The 18,341-nt window shown below is 35.1% G+C and overlaps 3 protein-coding genes across 3 annotated transcripts; 2 read left to right on the top strand and 1 right to left on the bottom strand.

Moving 5' to 3' along the window:
• Positions 1-1,932: 1,932 nt before the first annotated feature.
• On the top strand, positions 1,933-6,212 carry HEB2 (condensin-2 complex subunit H2-like protein). Its single transcript, XM_089617821.1, has 11 exons — positions 1,933-2,360; positions 2,480-2,579; positions 2,821-2,936; positions 3,031-3,173; positions 3,392-3,806; positions 3,902-4,086; positions 4,181-4,345; positions 4,422-4,508; positions 4,655-4,756; positions 5,205-5,360; positions 5,449-6,212. Exons 1-11 carry the CDS (start codon positions 2,159-2,161, stop codon positions 5,755-5,757), a joined length of 1,980 nt encoding a protein of 659 aa, XP_089473947.1. The 5' UTR covers positions 1,933-2,158; the 3' UTR covers positions 5,758-6,212.
• A 2,038-nt stretch (positions 6,213-8,250) lies between these two features.
• Positions 8,251-9,701, bottom strand: ATL2 (TOXICOS EN LEVADURA 2). Its single transcript, XM_089618444.1, has one exon. It carries the CDS (start codon positions 9,402-9,404, stop codon positions 8,538-8,540), a length of 867 nt encoding a protein of 288 aa, XP_089474570.1. The 5' UTR covers positions 9,405-9,701; the 3' UTR covers positions 8,251-8,537.
• Positions 9,702-16,054: 6,353 nt separating this feature from the next.
• Positions 16,055-17,333, top strand: LOC149392754 (uncharacterized). The gene is made up of 2 exons (XM_089616422.1): positions 16,055-16,438; positions 16,514-17,333. Exons 1-2 carry the CDS (start codon positions 16,352-16,354, stop codon positions 17,018-17,020), a joined length of 594 nt encoding a protein of 197 aa, XP_089472548.1. The 5' UTR covers positions 16,055-16,351; the 3' UTR covers positions 17,021-17,333.
• Positions 17,334-18,341: the final 1,008 nt, after the last annotated feature.

Raw genomic sequence — 18,341 nt, forward strand, 5'->3', positions numbered from 1 at the left:
TATTAATAACACATATCATAATCATCATCCGATGAGGATTAATGATTTTTGTTATTGATTATGTCATGTTGTTTGTTCTTGTATAAGACACGCCTTGTCATATTCACTTAGTTTTAATTAAAATAAATAGTTTTAAAATTTTATCACTTTGTCTATATATTTGGAGTTCTCATCATATGTTTGTCATTCTCTTAATAAATATGAATGCATTATGCGTGCACATATACACATGGCTTGAAGTACATTATGGCCGGGTTACCTTGTTTAAAACTCTTTCTAATAAGAGAAATGATTTTTGGCAGCGGCGTTAGAGAACAACAATATAGATAAGTTGTGATAAGACCCACGATTTCGTGCGGTGAAATCTACACAATTTTTCCTACATTTGTCTACGTTATTGCGTTAACAGCTATCAATATAATATCTGGCTTCTCATTATGTGTGTTCATTTTTCATTATGCCTTACTTAAAGTCTTCATCTTCACCTGAAAAAATGAGTTTCTTTTCAAACTCTCCGACCAACGACGACGATATGGAGGAGATAATATTCGTAAAAATGAAACAGAGTACAAATTTATGTAATGAGTATTAAGTATAAACCGGTAATAATATTTTTGTCCACATATATAACTCTTGAGATAATTATAAAATTCTACATCGATATTTAGAAGCTATGTAATTTCCCCAAATAAAAAAATGGCATTACCTAGTGAAATTCTGATTAGTCACAAAGACAAGATGTCGCACACAATGTGTTGACAAAGTGTTCGACAACTTGCTTGAACACAGATAATGGATAAGCAACAAACAGTGCGATAAGAAAATGACACACAATATGGTTACCCAATTTGATGCAATATCATATACGTTTGTGGGCACTCTGCCAGTGAAAATGATTTCACTATATAGTAGTCAATAGTACACACAAAGTTTTATATGATTACAATCACCAAATAAACAACCTAGAGACTATTACCACGAGTGAATACCTAAATCAGGGACTCCCCCTGGATTTGAGATCCGCCTCAATTACACTCTTCGAGCAATCGCCTATGCTCGGATGACTTTCAGTCTTCAAACAATCGTGAGTCTTCAATCACGAGTACACATAACCCAAATCTCACAGACACTCAATCTTTATGGAATACTGCTTGAGAGAATACACCGCTCTTAACAAAACACAAAGCTTCCCAATCCGTCGGTCTTGCACGTCTAGGAGCTCTAAGTATTTTATCAATAGCGTCAAGGTTTCTAAGGGGGGAGCGCATGGCTTTTATAGCAGCGGTACATACCTGGAAGAGTATCTAGGATTTCCTTACCCATCTTTGCTTATCACGCAATAAAATCACCAACGAGATAATCTGGCAAAACTGGAAACTTGCCAGAAAAAAACGATCTGCACACAGAAGGAAAGATGTCTTACCGGAAGTAGAAACACGATGACCGACATTTTTCCAAACACCTTACACTAAAAAATAAAACCAACTTAACGTAACAACACCTAGATTACATTGTTATCATAATTTTTTCTTATAATACTTCAATTTTGTTTTGATGATATCTCGTTTCATGTGTGCATTTTTTTTTTTTGTTATGCCATTATTTAAAGTCTTTTACTTCGCCTAAAATTAGAAATTGATTTTAAGACTCCTTGACCGGCGATAGAGATAGAGAAGATGAATATTCGCATAGGCTTTTAGTTGCAGGTAACTCGCAAGGGGTAGATACGTAATTTCCCAAATAAAAAAAAGAGTGTATCATTTGAGCATTAGAAGCCCACTTCACATTGGGTTATGGCCCACTATTGAAAAGGCCCAAGTAGAAGCTCATCATATCGTATTAGCTCAAAATAAAAAAAAAAATAAAAAAAAAGAGAGTGCAAGAGAAGGAAGCGGGAAAATAAAAAAAGGATTAATCGAAATTTTCGAACACTATTGCTTTTCTTTTCAAAATCCGAGAACAACAACCAAAGCTTACTTCTTTCGCATCAACTTTCTCTTTCTCGTACTCGTAATCGTGAGCCAATCAATTCCAGTAAGAAACCCTAATTTCGCCCCCAAATCTCCTATTTCTCTTCAACATTCGCGGAATTGAAATCCCTAGGTTAAGATATCCAAATGAGACTCCGAGAGAGCCGACTCAATTCGAGCCCTAGAAGATGACCAACGGAAAAGGAGACGCCAATCCCGGCGCCGGCGCCGGCGCCGGAGGAGGATACCATAGGGTTCAGGCGGAGCGGGACCTACAGTCCAACTGGGAAGTAGATCTCGCTCACAAACTCGAGGATTATCTTCTCAAGATTTGCTCCGGCGAGATTCTCGACGACTCCGAGGGTCAGATTCCTATCAATTTCGCCGAAGGTCTGTGCTCAATTTATAAATTCTTGTATTTTTTTCATTTGAATTTTTCGTCTTTATTAGTCAAAGTGATTTTTTTTATTTTATTTGTATATTTCGTTTTTTTTTTTGTTGCATTTTAGCTGCTTTGTTGCTTCAAGGTTCGGTTCAGGTGTACAGTAGGAAGGTCGAATATCTACATTCTTTGGTTTTGCGTGCTCTAGAGTTCCTTTCTCGCAAGAGGTTCGTTTTTCTGTTTTTTTTTTGGGTAATACAAATTGTAGAAAAGAAATCACATGGGGTTTGTATTCTTGTAAGTTATATAAGTTAAATGTGAATAAAAACTGAACCGCCATATTTTGTTTCTCGAAGTTTCAGTCTTGAACAACATTAAGGTTAGGAGGACTAACAATCAATATCTTTTTTTTTTTTTTTTTTTTTTTTTTTTATATATCTTATATTTATTTGAATTTTATAATTGCAGCCAAGAGGAACAGCTTGAGGGAACCTCGGGCCAGCCTGAAGATAATAAGGCTTCCGGTTCAAAAGATATCGGTGGAGAAGAAAATGAATCGTTTTGGGACTTGGATGATATCCCAGGTGAACTTTTATGCCGTAAATGTCTAAAAAAACTAAACATATTTAGAAAGGGAAACGATTTTTTTTTTCTTTTTCTAAACGGTCGGATTTGCAGTGGATGCCAAGAATTGCTTGGACGCTCGATCAAACGAAGACTCTATTTCGAAAAACTTCGTGAAGCCGCCGGCGAACCTTGTCGTGCTCGAAGGTGATTGTTTGGATAGCGGCGGTGATGCCGGGGAGTTGGAATCTTATCTGGTAAAATAATTTTTTTAGGGTGGCTAATATTTGATATTTTTCCATATAAAATGAAGAAAAAAACTATTTAAATAGTTATAAAAAAATAGTTTATTTTTTTTTATCAACCGTGAATTTAATGAATGCACCTTGACTCCGTTTCTGCTTAAATGAACGGTGAATTTAATCTTAATTTTTTTTTTTTTTTTTTTTTTTTTTTTTTTTTTTTTTTTTTACAGTTGGCTACAAGTGATCTTTACAAGGGCTTCATTCTGTTAGACCCTTGTGATTCGGTGGCGGTGAATGATTATTTGGACGTGGATAAATCCGGAAGAGGTCAGAACAATAACAATAGTGCTTATAAGGGAAGCACGGGTCGGAAGAGCTTTCAGTCTCCCACTGCGCATAATAGGTCGTCCGTCAGAAAGAGCCGAGACGGAAAAGCCTATCGAACCCCATTGGCTGATGATAAAAAAGTCGGGCTCGATGATCCTACTCCGAATTTGTTTGATGGCGGGAACGGTGGATTTGATATGGACGATAGGAATTCGGAACCCGCCAATGATTTTGATGATTCCAATGATGATGATGACCCTTGGAAGCCTTTGAATCCCCACGAACCCGGAAACTTGAAAGCTAAGCCTTTTAGAAAAGGTAATTTCAAAAACTTGGCTTATTATGTTAATTTTTTGTTATAAAAGTTGGGCTTCAAAAGATTTTTTTTTTTTTTTTCCCCTTTAAAATTGCAGTCAATGCTCGTAAAAAAAGCGGAGTAACTTCTTCAAAGCGGGTATCGATGTCTATTCTATTTCCTCCGGCTAGATTCCACGGCCCTGTTAGTGCAGAGCTCAGAGCAATGTGGGAGATGCGAAATAACGCCCACGAGAAACGAAAACGACGAAGGGATTCCGATTCTCTTCCGTTATATGAAAAGGTTTTGTGTTTTTTTTTTCTTCCCTAGAAGTTTGTTTATTCTTACTTCCGTGTCACTTTGTCTTAGTTTGTGTGGGTTTTCTATTGGCTTGCAGTTGAGGCAACAGCTTGTCGATGACGGAAATCAAGTTTTCGAAGATTTTCTCGATCCCAAGGCTGGCAATGATGAAGAAGCTTGTAATGGAGTTCCTGATTTCGACCAACCCGATGATGATATACACGAGTTTATGGATGGAGATATACCTTTTCGCGATGACCAGGTTTGCTTAATAAACTACTTTGCACGGTGAAGCGTCAGAATTTCATTTGATTTCTTATTCGTTGGTTTCGATGCAGCACGATAAGTTCGGTGTAGACGATCCTTTTGGTTCCGAAGATGCGAATTCTCAGGCAAACCTAGAAGATCTATGTCGCTCTCACCTTGTAAGCAATAACTAGATGACGAAACCCTTGCTCTGTGTCCGCTTCTTTTGACTCAGCATGTTTTTTTTCTTCTTCTGTATTTTCTATATTTAAATAGCTTGTCACATTTTTGTTTAATTGGCCATTTTTTTTTCTTCGTAATAAAGGATGCTCTTCTTGCCAACATTGCCGAGACAGAGAAGCAGAGTGAATTGGCTTCCCGGGTTACAACGTGGAAACAGAAAATAGAGACAAACTTGGACGAGCAAGTGAGTGGACGATTTTTTTTTTACTATATATATATATATATATATATATATATATATATATATATATTTGATTTAGAATAGCCATTTTGAACTAAAATAGCAAAATAGCCAAAGTTTGACGGCCTATATTTTTTGACACTCTGCACACGTTTATTGACCAAGGTAAACATTCAAAATTTTATTGATAATGTGTCAAAACCTATATCGACTCGTTGTACTTGCACATTTTTGGCTATTATTACAAACTTACCTTAGCTATTTTGCAAATTTATCACTTGCCATTGGGTATTTAACTAGAAGACCCTTTTCTATTTCCTTCTCTTTCTGTTTTTTTTTTTTTTTTTTTTTTTTATATATATATAATAAATTTATTTACACACCTTCTACAGCTTTGAATTTAAATGGTTTTTATTTTATTTTATACTTTTTTTCTTTTTTTTTGGGGTAGGAGTCGCACCCTGAATTCGATATCCATCGGTATGGCGACAAAATTCTTGACAAACTATCCCTCGAAACAGAAGATAGTGCATTGTCATTTACCGATGTTGTGAGAGGTGAAGTGAAATACGACGTCGCTCGAACCTTCTCTGCGCTTCTGCAACTTGTAATTCCCTTCCCTTCCCTCTAAATTACCGAAATTTTGCTACCCGACTTGTCCAATTACAACTTATTGAATCGCGATTTTTCTTCAGGTGAATAACGGAGACGTAGAGTTGGACCGAAACGGGGCCGGAGGGTCCGTGTGCTTTACGGCGGCGAACCCTTTTCACGTACGCCTCCTCCGAAACAACAAGAGACCCGAGGCAACGGGGTCCCAATTTCGGTTGCCGAAAAAGAGATTGAAATCCCCGGTAAAGAAAGCTTCGAGAAAAAGCGACGACGACGACGAACGGAACGTGAAGTTTCCGGTGAAAGTCGGGAAGGTCGGTGTGGTGCGATGCACGCCCGAAGGGAAGAAGAGAAGAAGGTCTCGGTTAGTCGAGCCGGTCGATTCTTCGTAATGACGAACGAAACGAAGATCCAAAAGTGTTTTTTTTTACAGGTTGGTCTCGGTGTTTTGCTTCTTTACGATATTTCAACTCGGTATATCTATGGTGATGTGCAAAACGGGCTTTTTAGGGTTTTGGTCTCGTTTAGTTTTAGAATTTGTAGGTAAAACAATCTAACAAGGATGTATTATATTTAAGTGCATAAGTAAGTCAGGTTGTAATAATAAATTAGTGAAAATCTCTCACATCTTGTATTATCATCATATTGTCCCATATTGTCTGTTTTGGGGGTATTGATGGTCATTAGCTCTTAGACCCTTCCAAGTAACACTTTCATTGCAAATCTGAACATCTGCTATTCAGCTCTTCTACTAATTTTTTTTTTAGTTTTTTTTTTTATGTTTTTGTTTTTGTTTTTTTATATTTTTTTTAGTGCATGTGTATATAAATGCAAGTTTATGCAGTTCATATAGAACTAACTTGTCTTCTATTGAGTGTTTGGCTGTTGAGAGGCTGTTATTTATTTCCAGGTAATTTTACTTAACATGATGTGACATCTTTGACGCCTTAATTTATTAGAGTTTTTTTGGTATTTGTTTTTCTCAATTCATCGTATTATTCACACTTATCCCCTCTTGGCTCTTGCTTTGAAATTTATAGCCCTATATTTGGGATATGGAAAACCCGAGGGAAAAAAATTTAAGAATCCATTGTATTGTATATTTCTTGCTTAGATAGGGAAATAAATTTGAGAGAAATTATGTTATGTGTTAGTTTCATTTTCTCAGGAAAAACCCGAGTCAAAAATGAAAACTCAAGTAAATTTGCACACGTATTTCTCCTTCAATTTCATTAACTTATTTTCTCTCAAAATTTTCGTGGTAAGTACTATGATATTCTGATAGAGCGCGTTGTCATATAGTGGTATATATATATACCTGGTTGTTTTCTAGGAAAGTGAAGAGAGAAGAAAAGTATAGTGTAGTACTACTTTGTTAGTTGGGCCAAGTAAGTCTCACTTACCGCTTTGACTTTCTTAAGCTGGGATTATTGTATGGGTTAAGTTAAGGTAGGTTTTTGACTTTCTTAAGCTGTGATTATTGTATGGGTTAAGTTAAGGTAGGCTTAAACGTGTTGAACATGCACTATTATTTCCTTGGTCTGAATCCTTTGACTAACGTCCTACAACTAAATATATTTTATATTACACGGTTTCCTTCAAAAAAAAAAAAAAAAAAAAATATTACACGGTTGAATTGTCTTTAGTATCAAAACCGTGTTTTAGTTTTCTTCTCTCACTCTCGTGACCACCATAAAGCAGTACAAAAGGATATATATATATATATATATATATATATATATATATATATATATATATATATATATATATATATATATGACAAAGAAGAAAGATTGATGAGCAAGGAAAGCAAGTTTAACCAATTCAAGTCAAGGGATTTGTAAAATAGTCGAAAATATAAAAATGTGGTAGGCACTAGATATCATTATTTTTTTTACACTTCCATTAATTTTATTTTAAGTGATAAAACAAATCATACAGCGTCAAAATTATAAATTGTTTATAATGCGAGTGTCAAAATTAATTTTGACAAAAACTTAGTTATTTTGATTAAAACTTCTGACTTTAGCTTAGGAATCACCTAATGACTACTTTGTACAAAAAAGTTAATAAGTATTTTTAATTATGTCATTTTCTCTTATTTTCTTCCATAAAATCTTTTATTTCCTTTAACTATTATTATTTTTTAATAAATTTGTCTTTTGCGTGTGAAGTGGAAGCTTATATAATGGCAAGTGCAACGAAACCTCTATACATAATTTTTGGTGCAATTTTAAAACTTTGAAAAGTACAGCCACCATCGAGGCTGCGGATCAATTATTCAGTCATGACTTACGAGCATGTGCTAAATAATTCATACAATAATGTATTTGAATTAAGTTTGGTGCTCAAACTTGTAATTTGGTTAAGAAAGCGAAGTTCAATAAACTTGGGATCCCATGAGGAGATTTAATGTGAAAGCTTGGGAGACTTTCTCATTGGTAAATGCCAAAAGATGTGATGTTGAGAGATATTCCCCATCATAAAGACGAGCATTAAACCATGTTTAAAGAATATAAATTGCTTAAACAAAAAAAACTATATTTTAACTGATTATTTCTTTATTCATTTATGTTTATGTTCAACTTCTCTAACTACATTACCATCTTTACCTAAAAAAAACGATAGACATATTTTAATTGCATAATGTCCTATATTTTAATTGAACTACCCAACCAATTTTTAAGTCACATTGCAATGCATAAAATAAAAAATAAAAATTAGCATCAGCTAAGCTGGATGTAGCATGAACAACTCACATGTTCTTCAAAAGTTTGATTTAACTACTACGTCGATAATAGAGTAGGCAATAAGCGAAATAATGGACTAATTAATAAATAATTTTTTTTTTTTTTTTACTAAAACCAAGTTAAAAAAAAAAAACATCCAAGAAAACCAAGAATTTGAGCCCCTGGTATATGACTTTTCTACAATATAAATCAATAAAAAAAACTTTTACAATATGAATGGAATTAAATTTAAATTAACCTTTCTTCCTCTTCACAATATATGATTATGTACAAAGTCAAAGAGTCTTATATTTAGTCACGCTAAGCCAGCGCGAAGATTCCAGGATCCTTCCACTCACGCCACGTGTCCTCAAACCTCCTCATTTGCATTGCCCCAAATAGCCGCCAATACTCAATATAACGCCACGTCACCGCCACCGAGTTCACTGAGTCGCGTCCTTTCCGCGCTCGACGTCCAACTCGCTCGCCGCCGAACCGCTACAGCCTTCCGTCGCCGACGACGGAGAAACGCCGCTATTTCGCCTCTCTCTGCTCAGAATCCTGGTGAACGACAACATCCGACTCATCGGGGACCTAAAAGCCGTCGTCGGCGTCGAAACACTCGCCGGCGATTCGAGCCCTAGCTCGCCGTTGTTCCTCGCCGGAACGACGATCGAAACGCCGATCGGCATCTTCCGCCGCGCCTCAACCGACGACGAACCTTCCTCGCCGCAATTCGCACAGAATCCGGATTCGGATCGCGATTCCGCGGCGGCGACGTCGATCCGGACCTCCGAATCGGCGGCGGCGGAGAGAGGAGAAGGAGAAGGAGAAGAAACAGGAAGAAGAGGAAGAGGCTCCACCGGCGATCTGCAGAGCGGACAGGTCGAGTGAGAGTGAAACCACATGTCGATGCACTCCGTGTGGAAGCTATGGCCGCAATTCGTCAATCGGCGACCGGATTCCTTCTCCTCGAACTCCGACAGACAAACGGCGCATTCGATCGGAGAATCTCCGCCGGCGAAGACGAACACCGGGAGAGTTCGGAGCACGGCGGCTTCGAGGCCGCGGGAAGGCTGGTTCTGGCGGTTTCCGTCGACGTGGAAGACGATATGATTCCGGCGAGAGCTCCGGCGAGGGTTACGGCGGTGAGATCGGAGGAGGTACCACCGCGCGTAGAGGTGGAGGCAAACCATGAGGATCACCACAAAGAATAGGACCACGATCGCGCTCAGCATGATCTTGCCGCTCAGAACGTAGCTCTGGTCGTGAGGTCCATCGGGGAACCCATAGTTATCCGACGAACTCATTGCTGCGATAAAGAAGAAGAAGAAGAAGAAGTGTTTAAGTTTGAGTCTGAGTCTGATTTCAGAGAGCCTTAAAAGTGTTCGACGAAATGTCTGAGAGAAGAGAAAAATAAGCGAAGGCCTTAAAAGGAAGAGTAGACGAAAGTTCTTGGAAGTTTGGCGTGTGTTTGTTACGTTTATACTCTCTCATTCAATTTCAATTTTCATGTACAAGACGCCACAGCTGACGCGGGATTTCCTGTTGAAATGACCTTTGTGCCCTTCTCTTACAATTATTTTTTCTCGGAGTATTTATAAGAAGCTCAGTCATTTTCATTTCTTCTGTCAACACAATGACAATAGTTAAATTATTTGAAGAAAAAAAATAAACGAAGAAGATTTTCGTTTTCAACTATACTATGCATACAAAAGACATTATTATACACAAAAAATAATATTAATAATACGCATGCCTGCTTTTACTTTACTTTGGCATATAACTTGGCTTGTAGAAACGACATTTGATTTTATAAAACGACAACTACTAGTAATCTAACACGTAGAATCGTCACATATGTTTAATAGGACAAGCTTTTGCCGACTGAAAACTTTTATTTATTGCCCACTATTGCCACTGGGCGACTGGCATAAGATAATGATAACTTATTTTATTCATTGTTTTGACAATCTTGTTTCGATCATTTACGAAGCGTGCGTATGCGTGGACTTTAACAGGTTATATTGGGCTATTTTATTCAAACTTGGCCCAATTTAGTTTGGGCCCATTTATTGTTCAAGCCTGGAAAAAATGACTACAAGGTTTGACCAAATAACGTGAAGAATATCTAAAAAAGGAATATTAGTTTTGTTGACCGTTGACTATTGAGTGCCATTGCCGGTACGGTTTCCCTTATTAAGTGTGTATGAATGTGACTACATTTTTTTTTTAAAAGGGCATGTATGAATGTGACAATTGATTATCAAAGATGGTATCATAACTCCACAGAAACAATGAATATATCTATACCTACACTGAAATGGTCTGAAAATGAAGCATAAAATACATTATATTAAATTAGATTTTTTTTTACCTTATTTTGATAAATATTAAATACATTACATATCTAAAGAGGAAAAAGAAAAACTAGTAATTAATTGGTCACGAAAAATTGCAATATAAATATCTTTAAAAGAAGAATGATGACGTTTAGTTTAGGTGGCCAAGGCCTTCTTCATATTTATCCTATTTGGTGGATTTGATATAATAGTAGCTAATGATGTTGTGTAATCAATGGTGGACACGGCCTTGGTCACCCTAACTTTTGAATTTGTTTCATTTTAATCCTTTTACATAAATATTATTGTACATTAGTAATCGCACCCTTATATATTTAGGAAATATGATGCAAAATTGCCATTGGAAATTTATAAAAAAAAAATAGTCAAAATGGTAAGCAAAGGAGTCTAATTTGCTTTGTCAACTTTTTTTGACATTGTTATTAAAACTTTTGTCGTATTATTAATGTCGTGTTTAGATCAACGCAAAATAATGGTTCGATCTAGAACCAAATTTCAATGACCACAAGTGAGACCAAATGGTGGTGGATTCTTCAACATCGAACATGTGGAGATACATGAGACGAATTCGAGATGCCACATATATACCATTAAGCCATTAACGTAACTTTTTCGGCGGTCCGAGAGGACCATGGCGAAGATGGGTAAAATTTGAAATGTTATAATCACTAAGAAGTCCTCATAAATTACAACGGAAACAACAAATCACTTTCCATGGTTGTGAGAAGATTGCGAAGAAGATATGTAAAACCCGAAATTCTAGAATCTCCAAAACACTTTAGGAACGACGATCGGGGTAAAGACGGTTGATGGACTTGGTTTTCTCTTCGTCAGAAAGTTAGGTTTAGATCTCCGTCACCTAAACTAGACGAACCGAAATGAGCTATGAGGTTCAGAGTGATTTCCTCCGACACAAGCTCTGATGCTCAACTTTAGTTCGAATTTTTTTAGGGGATCCTGGGGGTCTATCTGTCAAGTGACTAGCCATCGGGTGGATATCCAACGAGTGGCTATCTGTTTGGTAGAGAGCCATTGAATGGCTATCAATCGGGTAAAGATCGCCTCCGATTGGCTATCTATCGGGTGTCAATTCGAGGAGGTCTATCTAGGTGGTACGTGAGGAGATGCTTGATGAGGAGCGCTTAGTACGATAGGACAGTAACGGCTCGATGAGGACTAGCGATTTTGCTTTTTTGTGGATTGAGGCCAAAGGCAAGTCGAGTCTCCAGGGATGTGAGTTTTGAAGACTTTGAGGGCATGCCGGTTTTGTTATTATTTTTGCCTTGAAATGTTGTTTTTCATTTGTAGAAAAAACAATGACATAATATATATATATATATATATATATATATATATATAATTTATCACTTTAAAAAAATTCAATCACGGAATCATATTTTTTTTTATTCAAACTTGATATTTGCACTTTTTTTTTTTTTTTTTTTTTTTTGTTTTGTAAGTTTTGATTATTTGGTTGATTTCAGATAAAATTTAGGCACTTTATAAATTCATTATAATTTGAATTCTTTATTTAACTTATAACTTTTATTCCTTTTATTTTTTTAAATAAATTTACAAATTTATTACTCAAGTTTTGTTACAGCTACAAATTATTTTTGACTTTCTTTTAATTTTGTACACTGATATTTTAGATTTGTCTTTGGCTCGTCCCCGCGTGTAATTCATTTTAAAAATAAATGACTGCCTTAAAAAAGTAGTCACCAAATCACGTGGTATACTGGTATGCAATGCAAGTAGGTATTTTATTATTATTAAGACGACTCGCACAATGCATGTGAATCTTTGAATTTACTATAAGAAAGGATATTCCTTTATTGTTCGCTGAAAAAAATATATATATTATTTTCGTACGAAGATCAAGAAGAATGACATAAACCCGTGGGTTTGCTTTGGTTTCACGGTGGTGATCTATTATTCATATTTGTCACCCTCTTTTTTTTCCCTTGTAAATTGGAAGGTATGATTATAGTATATATTGAATTATAGTATAAGGTAATGGTTTTAAGACTTTTCCTGTCTTTGAACGTCGTCACTCGCTCAATGGTCAATCCTTATCTAATAACTATTCAAAAAGACCAAAACTACTCATGTAATTTGAACCCCACGGAGGCAAAGCTTCTATTGGTGTCTACCAGACCATGTTTTTGGCGAACTTTAGAAATGTTCGCAGGCTTATAATCATCGAAGGTGACAATTCAAAGGTGTTATAAAGAACATCCAAAATCAGAGTCTTTGCCCGGACAAGAGAAGTATTTCGATCTTTGATTGGATTGTGGATTTAATTCCGTCTTTTGATTTTATTTCTTTTAATCGGTTAAGTAGGAACTCGAACATCATAGCCCATATGGTATGTCAATGAGCCGTGAAAGAGAGAGTTTCAGGTTTTTGTAATCTCAACTATGTTCCGACGCTTGTTTGGAACTTTTGCGTGCCTCCGCCAGTGAATGTCGAGATAAGGTCTCATTTTTCCTCTACGTCGTACCCTTGAAGGGACGTAGAGGTTTTTTTAAGGGAGCCCTTAAAACTTAAAAAAAAGTGTAATATATACTTATTAGAAATTAAGTTTTCATCATATATATACCTTATTTATATATATGGTGAAAACTTTTATATATATATATATATATATATATATATATATATATACACCTTATTTATTTTTATTTTTTGCATGAAGTACTCCAATTTGAGGCACTTCAGTCACCACCATAAGGGATAAAAATTATAGTTCCAACCGCTTATGGTAACATCAGCAGAAGTTTTGGTTATGTGAGGGTCAAAACTAGTACTTATTGTTGGATTTTCTGTGACATGGTTTGGTTTGACAAAATAATTATGTTAAAGTTGTTCGAGCAAAGTTGCAAGAAGACGTTCAACCCCCAGGCTACTTACGTTGCAATGTCCTCCCGCTCGAATATAATTGGAAACTTCCCAGTTTTCAGTTAAGAATATATTGGGTATATTATCGAATATATGATTTCCGATTTTATGAGATTCAAAGAGATTTTGTGGATTGACCTAATAAAGCTCTTTGGAGTCGAATTAGGTCATTCACTATTTTGTTAGGTAAATTCATGCCGCCTTAAACCTTTAGCTAGTCTCTCTGCCTTGCAGATCTTCATCGACAACTAGCTATTGATGCTTGCAATTCTATGATCACTGCTTTGATTTGAATGTGTAAGTACGTGTGTTTGCATTGACATACTTGATAATTTTCGAGAGAAGATTATGTGAAGCATAGAGAGGGATTCTCGAATTTGAGGGGAGCTTGGATTTTCATCTACTGGATAAAGTCAAAGATGGAGATGTTTGTGAGGGGATCATCAAACTTAATATTCTTATTCCTTTGACTGATTGATATAATTGATTATTTTCACTCAGACATATCAGTCCCACGGAGTAGGTTGTTTATAGCCAAACAGAGTTACCATTTCTCTTGTGTCCTTTACTCGCTTTAGTCTGCTTGTTTATCACCTTGATTAAAACTGCTTAAAAATATTTAGTTGTTCAACAAGTTGTTCCACCCACTAGTTGAATAATTATCTTAAGTAATTTCACTTCCAATTCCGTGAATAGGACGGAGGTACCTGGAACAACTCGAAAGCGATCTTCTGATGTTGTTCAGAGTTTTTTTTTATTATCATTAATAACATATTTTAATAATGAATTTGGCTGTTGGATTAATAACCAACGGTCCAGATTACATAATTTTCATGTTCGTCGCGGCAAACAACATATTTTTTTTTAATTTCATTTTCACGAAAATTGTTGTTATTTTATTTTTCAAAACCAGATATTTTTGGCTTTGAAACAAAATTCCAATTCTGGACCACCGTTATTTCTGGTCTTTAATAGCCAAAAGTTTTTGTTCCATTAATGGTCGGAATTGGCGTTCAGATGGAAGTGAAAAGGCACTTCTGTCTGAAGAACGCTTATATTTACTAAGAAATTTGAAATACGACAAACTTGTGATTTGACTTGGCCTCTTACACAAACTTTTGGATTTGGTCCTAAAAAACCATCTTGTATATTCTTATATTTTCTAAAAAATAGTAAATAAATATATATTACTTAACTAGAGCAGTTCCAACCAAACTTCATTGCTTCAAAAAAAAAAAATAGTAGGTTAAAGTTCCAACCGAGCATCAATTCCACTGCAAATTAAAATAATATTTTGGATTTCTTTTTTATTTTTATTTTTAATTTTTGCAGGAAAGATATTTTATCCGAACTAAAAAGCTATTAATCAGTAAAAACAGTCAAATAGGAATTTCATAGGACTAAGCCGGCTAGACCAGCAACAAATGGAGTCACCTGAAAACCACTAAGACCTAAGCGCACGACTTAAAACTACTCCAAAGGACGACAAAATAGCAATTACACAAGCAACAACCATCCAAAAGGCTTCCAACCTCCAAACAGAAGACTATCCCCTCATGTTCGACACTTGCAGATTGAATGGAAGTTTGCGACAAGAGCTAAAAATCATGCATTTTGGAGTGCAAGAAACTGCATTTTTTAGTTTTTGGATTGTAGATGGTCTAAGAACTAAGAATAAGTTATCTAGACCACGTTTTTTTTTTTTTGGTCTTTTAGCTATATAACCATTTGACTTATATCATTTGGTATAATAGCCAACTTTTTGTTAATTTCTGTAAATAGTCACCTCAACTTATTTATAGTACTAAAAAAGACAAAAAAAAAAAACCCAAAATAGGCGGGAATATTTCTTTGCTATTTTTGTTTTTTTGAGTGCCGTAAATAAGTTGAGTGGTTATTTACAAACAAATTACAAAAAATTGACTTTCTAACAATTCTTAAACGTTCAGTGGCTTATTTGACTAATTTTTTGTTTTTTTTTTCCCAAGTTCATTGTGCATGAGTATGTGTGACCGTTTAGTCAAGCAAAAAGTGGCAAGTATGTATAATTGATTTTTTTTTTTTAAAATAAAAAACTCATTATGCATATATAATTGATTATAAATATCCCACGTAGGAAAAATATACAATATTCGTATTTTGTTGTAAAATACATTCTAAATATGAATTATGATATTGAATATGAAACTTTTGAAATGTCTGGCAAATACAAACAATAAGTAGATTTGAAGCATTAAAGTTTGAACAAGAATATGTAAATGTAAAATTGATGAGGTGAATATAACTTGATCTGATGAACAGAACTTGAAACATAATTGTAAATAAACAAGGAACTATATAAATAGGTTCAAAACATTAAAGTTGAACTAGCAGATATAAATATAAAATGGACGATGAATACAAAAAAGTCAATAAGGATAAATATGGAAGAATAAATAGTTATTCGCTAGTTAGGTATATTTTTTTATAAAGTATTTTTTTTTCAAAAGCAAAAAATAAAATAACAACAGTATGTACATTATAAATGCAGCAGAGCCGATTCAGCCGAAACGTTAAACTAGGAATAATTTAAAGGTGTTACATTTAATAATAATAATTCCATAAAAAAAATAATAATAATAATAATAATGCTTGTACTTGCAGTAGAGCATTTACTAGGGCTAACCATCTTCCAACGGCCTCTCCCACCTTGAGCCCCTAAAGCATAAAAAAAAAAAAAAAAAAACACTCTCTCTCTACTCTTCCATTCCCTCACAATCCAAATAAAACGAACCAAAGCATTGCATAACCTTTTTTTTAGCAACAAACTTAGATATTAAAAAAAAAAAAGCCTCTTTTCATTTATAAGGTCTCTATCTCCACAAATGAAGTAAGAAGAAACGAGAGAGTAGTGAGACTAAAGTGAAGGCTCTTTCTTTCCTTTTGTTCTATTATTATATTTCTTTAAAGTCTCAACAATATCACACGAACACAAAAACACAAACACAAAAACAATGTCAAGCAAAGCTCCAATATTTCCAATGCCACAGCCCCAACACTTCAGCGACTACGGCTTCGACCCTCAAATCGACTACTTTCAGGTTCTTACCAAAAAAACCCTCTGAATCTATATTTTTTTCAATATAATCCCTTAACACACTTTTTTAACAAAAAAGGTTCTGCAAGAGGCAAGGAAGCACAAGAGAGAGATCATCACAGCTAGGTCTATCGACTCAATACACTTCAAGCTCTCAAAGCCCATCTCGAAAGAAGACCAATACTCCAAAAAGTCCCATAACAACAACAACAAGAGAAAGCGTTGGTGGAAAAACCCATTGTTCTTCTTTAAGTGGAAAAGGGCTCGCAGTGAAAATACCAATAACCTCGAGGGCCTTGGTGTAAATAGTGGATTCTACGAAGAAGACGTTCACAAAGCCAGGGCTAGGGCTTTCAGGGCCTCCGTTTCCGGGCCGGTCTACTTCACCGAGAGCTTCACCGGGATCGCCACTCCTCGCCGGAGCTCCGGTCGGTACTCGCCGGGGTTTCTCGCCGGGACTATTTCTCCGGGAGAGGATGATGACGTGGCGGGTGGGATTCCCTATGTGAGCTTGAGGCAGCTTAATATGGAGCAACGGCACAGAGTCTCTACCTCCTCAGCCATGCCTATATATTTGGTCACTTAAATAGATTATATTTTATATATTAGTAATTATATTTATAATTATCACAAGAAAAGAAAAAAGATTAGAGCTTTCGTTTGTTTTAGTGAAAAAGCTCTGATCTTTGAAGTGTTTGCGTTAGTGGGTTTGGTTTTTTTTTTTTTTTTTTTTTTTGGATGGGATTTTGGAAAGGCGTGTAGAGGAAAAATCTGTAATCCTCTTTGCTTTCTTGGTAGTGGTGGTGGTGGTGATTTTATTTTTATTTTTTTTGGGTATATGGGTTCGTGCAACTAATGAACTCGTGCTTTGACTAAAGTCGGTTTTACACTTTCTTTTCTTACCGCTTGCTTTTGATCGTTACAAATATATGTAAAAAGTATTGAAGTTTAGCTGGAGAAATTTGAAACAATGTGATGTGTTACGAGCACGGAAATTTAGTAGGATAAATATGAAAAATATAATCCATAAATGACGAAATTTGATTTTTTTTTATTCCAATATAGTGTTAATAATTAGAAGAATGTGATTTTTTTTAATAAGAATATGATTTGTTTAATCAAAATATTATTAGTGAATAGAAGAACATGATATATATAGCATGCCCAAACAAAAAAATTATTGAAAATATTTTTGGTAAAATTAATAAAAATATATTTTTTTAATTTTTTATCAAATTAAATAAAAATGAAATTAACTTATGAGTCATATTGAAGTATCAAATTTGAAATTTTTGAATGTTTTGTAATGTATGATTTTGTTTGAGTCTTGGTTATATTATGGTACATACATGTAGAGAGGTAGTTGGGTAGGTGAAGATAGGTCATTAAATATTTGAGGAGTGGATTTCGGATCTCCATGTTGGATCTCATTTGTTTTTGCATAGTTTTGGCCTTTGGGTTGTTTGGGGTGACTAATGGTGAGTGATCTCAAACTCTTTAGGTAGATTATAATTTGTACTAACTTAGAATTTGGCCACGTGACCGCCTTTAGAAGGTAATAAGGTTTGATTTATTTATTACTAGTATATAAATGGTTGCTTTAGATTTAGAATACTGTATCTTTGTGCATATCAATATCAATATGTACCTAAATATTTTAATGTGTATTTTTGATCCGTTAACATGGACCCTTTTACAATACATTATCTATGAAAACAGAAGAGAACAAAAAAAGGGAAATTGGGAGCAATAAATAAACGGTCATGTTGCTATTTTGGCTTCATTTTCACACCGAAAAATAAAGGTCCACATAAGAAACATCATGTGCTTGTTGTTTTTAAGGCTTACCCTTAAAAGACGCTCACTCGTATGAAATTAACACAAGAATTGTTTTGTTCGTGTCGTTT

This window comes from Urtica dioica, chromosome 6 (assembly GCF_054948205.1).
Source record: "Urtica dioica subsp. dioica isolate 48M chromosome 6, U.dioica_male_clone48M_v1_H2, whole genome shotgun sequence".
Classification (NCBI taxonomy): domain Eukaryota; kingdom Viridiplantae; phylum Streptophyta; class Magnoliopsida; order Rosales; family Urticaceae; genus Urtica; species Urtica dioica.

What these genes read in the sequence shown, in the direction of transcription:
- HEB2 (XM_089617821.1), top strand. Translation starts at nt 2,159, where the DNA reads ATGACCAACGGAAAAGGAGACGCCAATCCCGGCGCCGGCGCCGGCGCC. An exon ending in GAGTTCCTTTCTCGCAAGAG is followed by an intron (nt 2,580 to 2,820) that starts GTTCGTTTTTCT and finishes TTATAATTGCAG; the next exon opens with CCAAGAGGAACAGCTTGAGG. An exon ending in TACCTTTTCGCGATGACCAG is followed by an intron (nt 4,346 to 4,421) that starts GTTTGCTTAATA and finishes GTTTCGATGCAG; the next exon opens with CACGATAAGTTCGGTGTAGA.
- ATL2 (XM_089618444.1), bottom strand. Translation starts at nt 9,404, where the DNA reads ATGAGTTCGTCGGATAACTATGGGTTCCCCGATGGACCTCACGACCAG.
- LOC149392754 (XM_089616422.1), top strand. Translation starts at nt 16,352, where the DNA reads ATGTCAAGCAAAGCTCCAATATTTCCAATGCCACAGCCCCAACACTTC. An exon ending in CTCAAATCGACTACTTTCAG is followed by an intron (nt 16,439 to 16,513) that starts GTTCTTACCAAA and finishes TTAACAAAAAAG; the next exon opens with GTTCTGCAAGAGGCAAGGAA.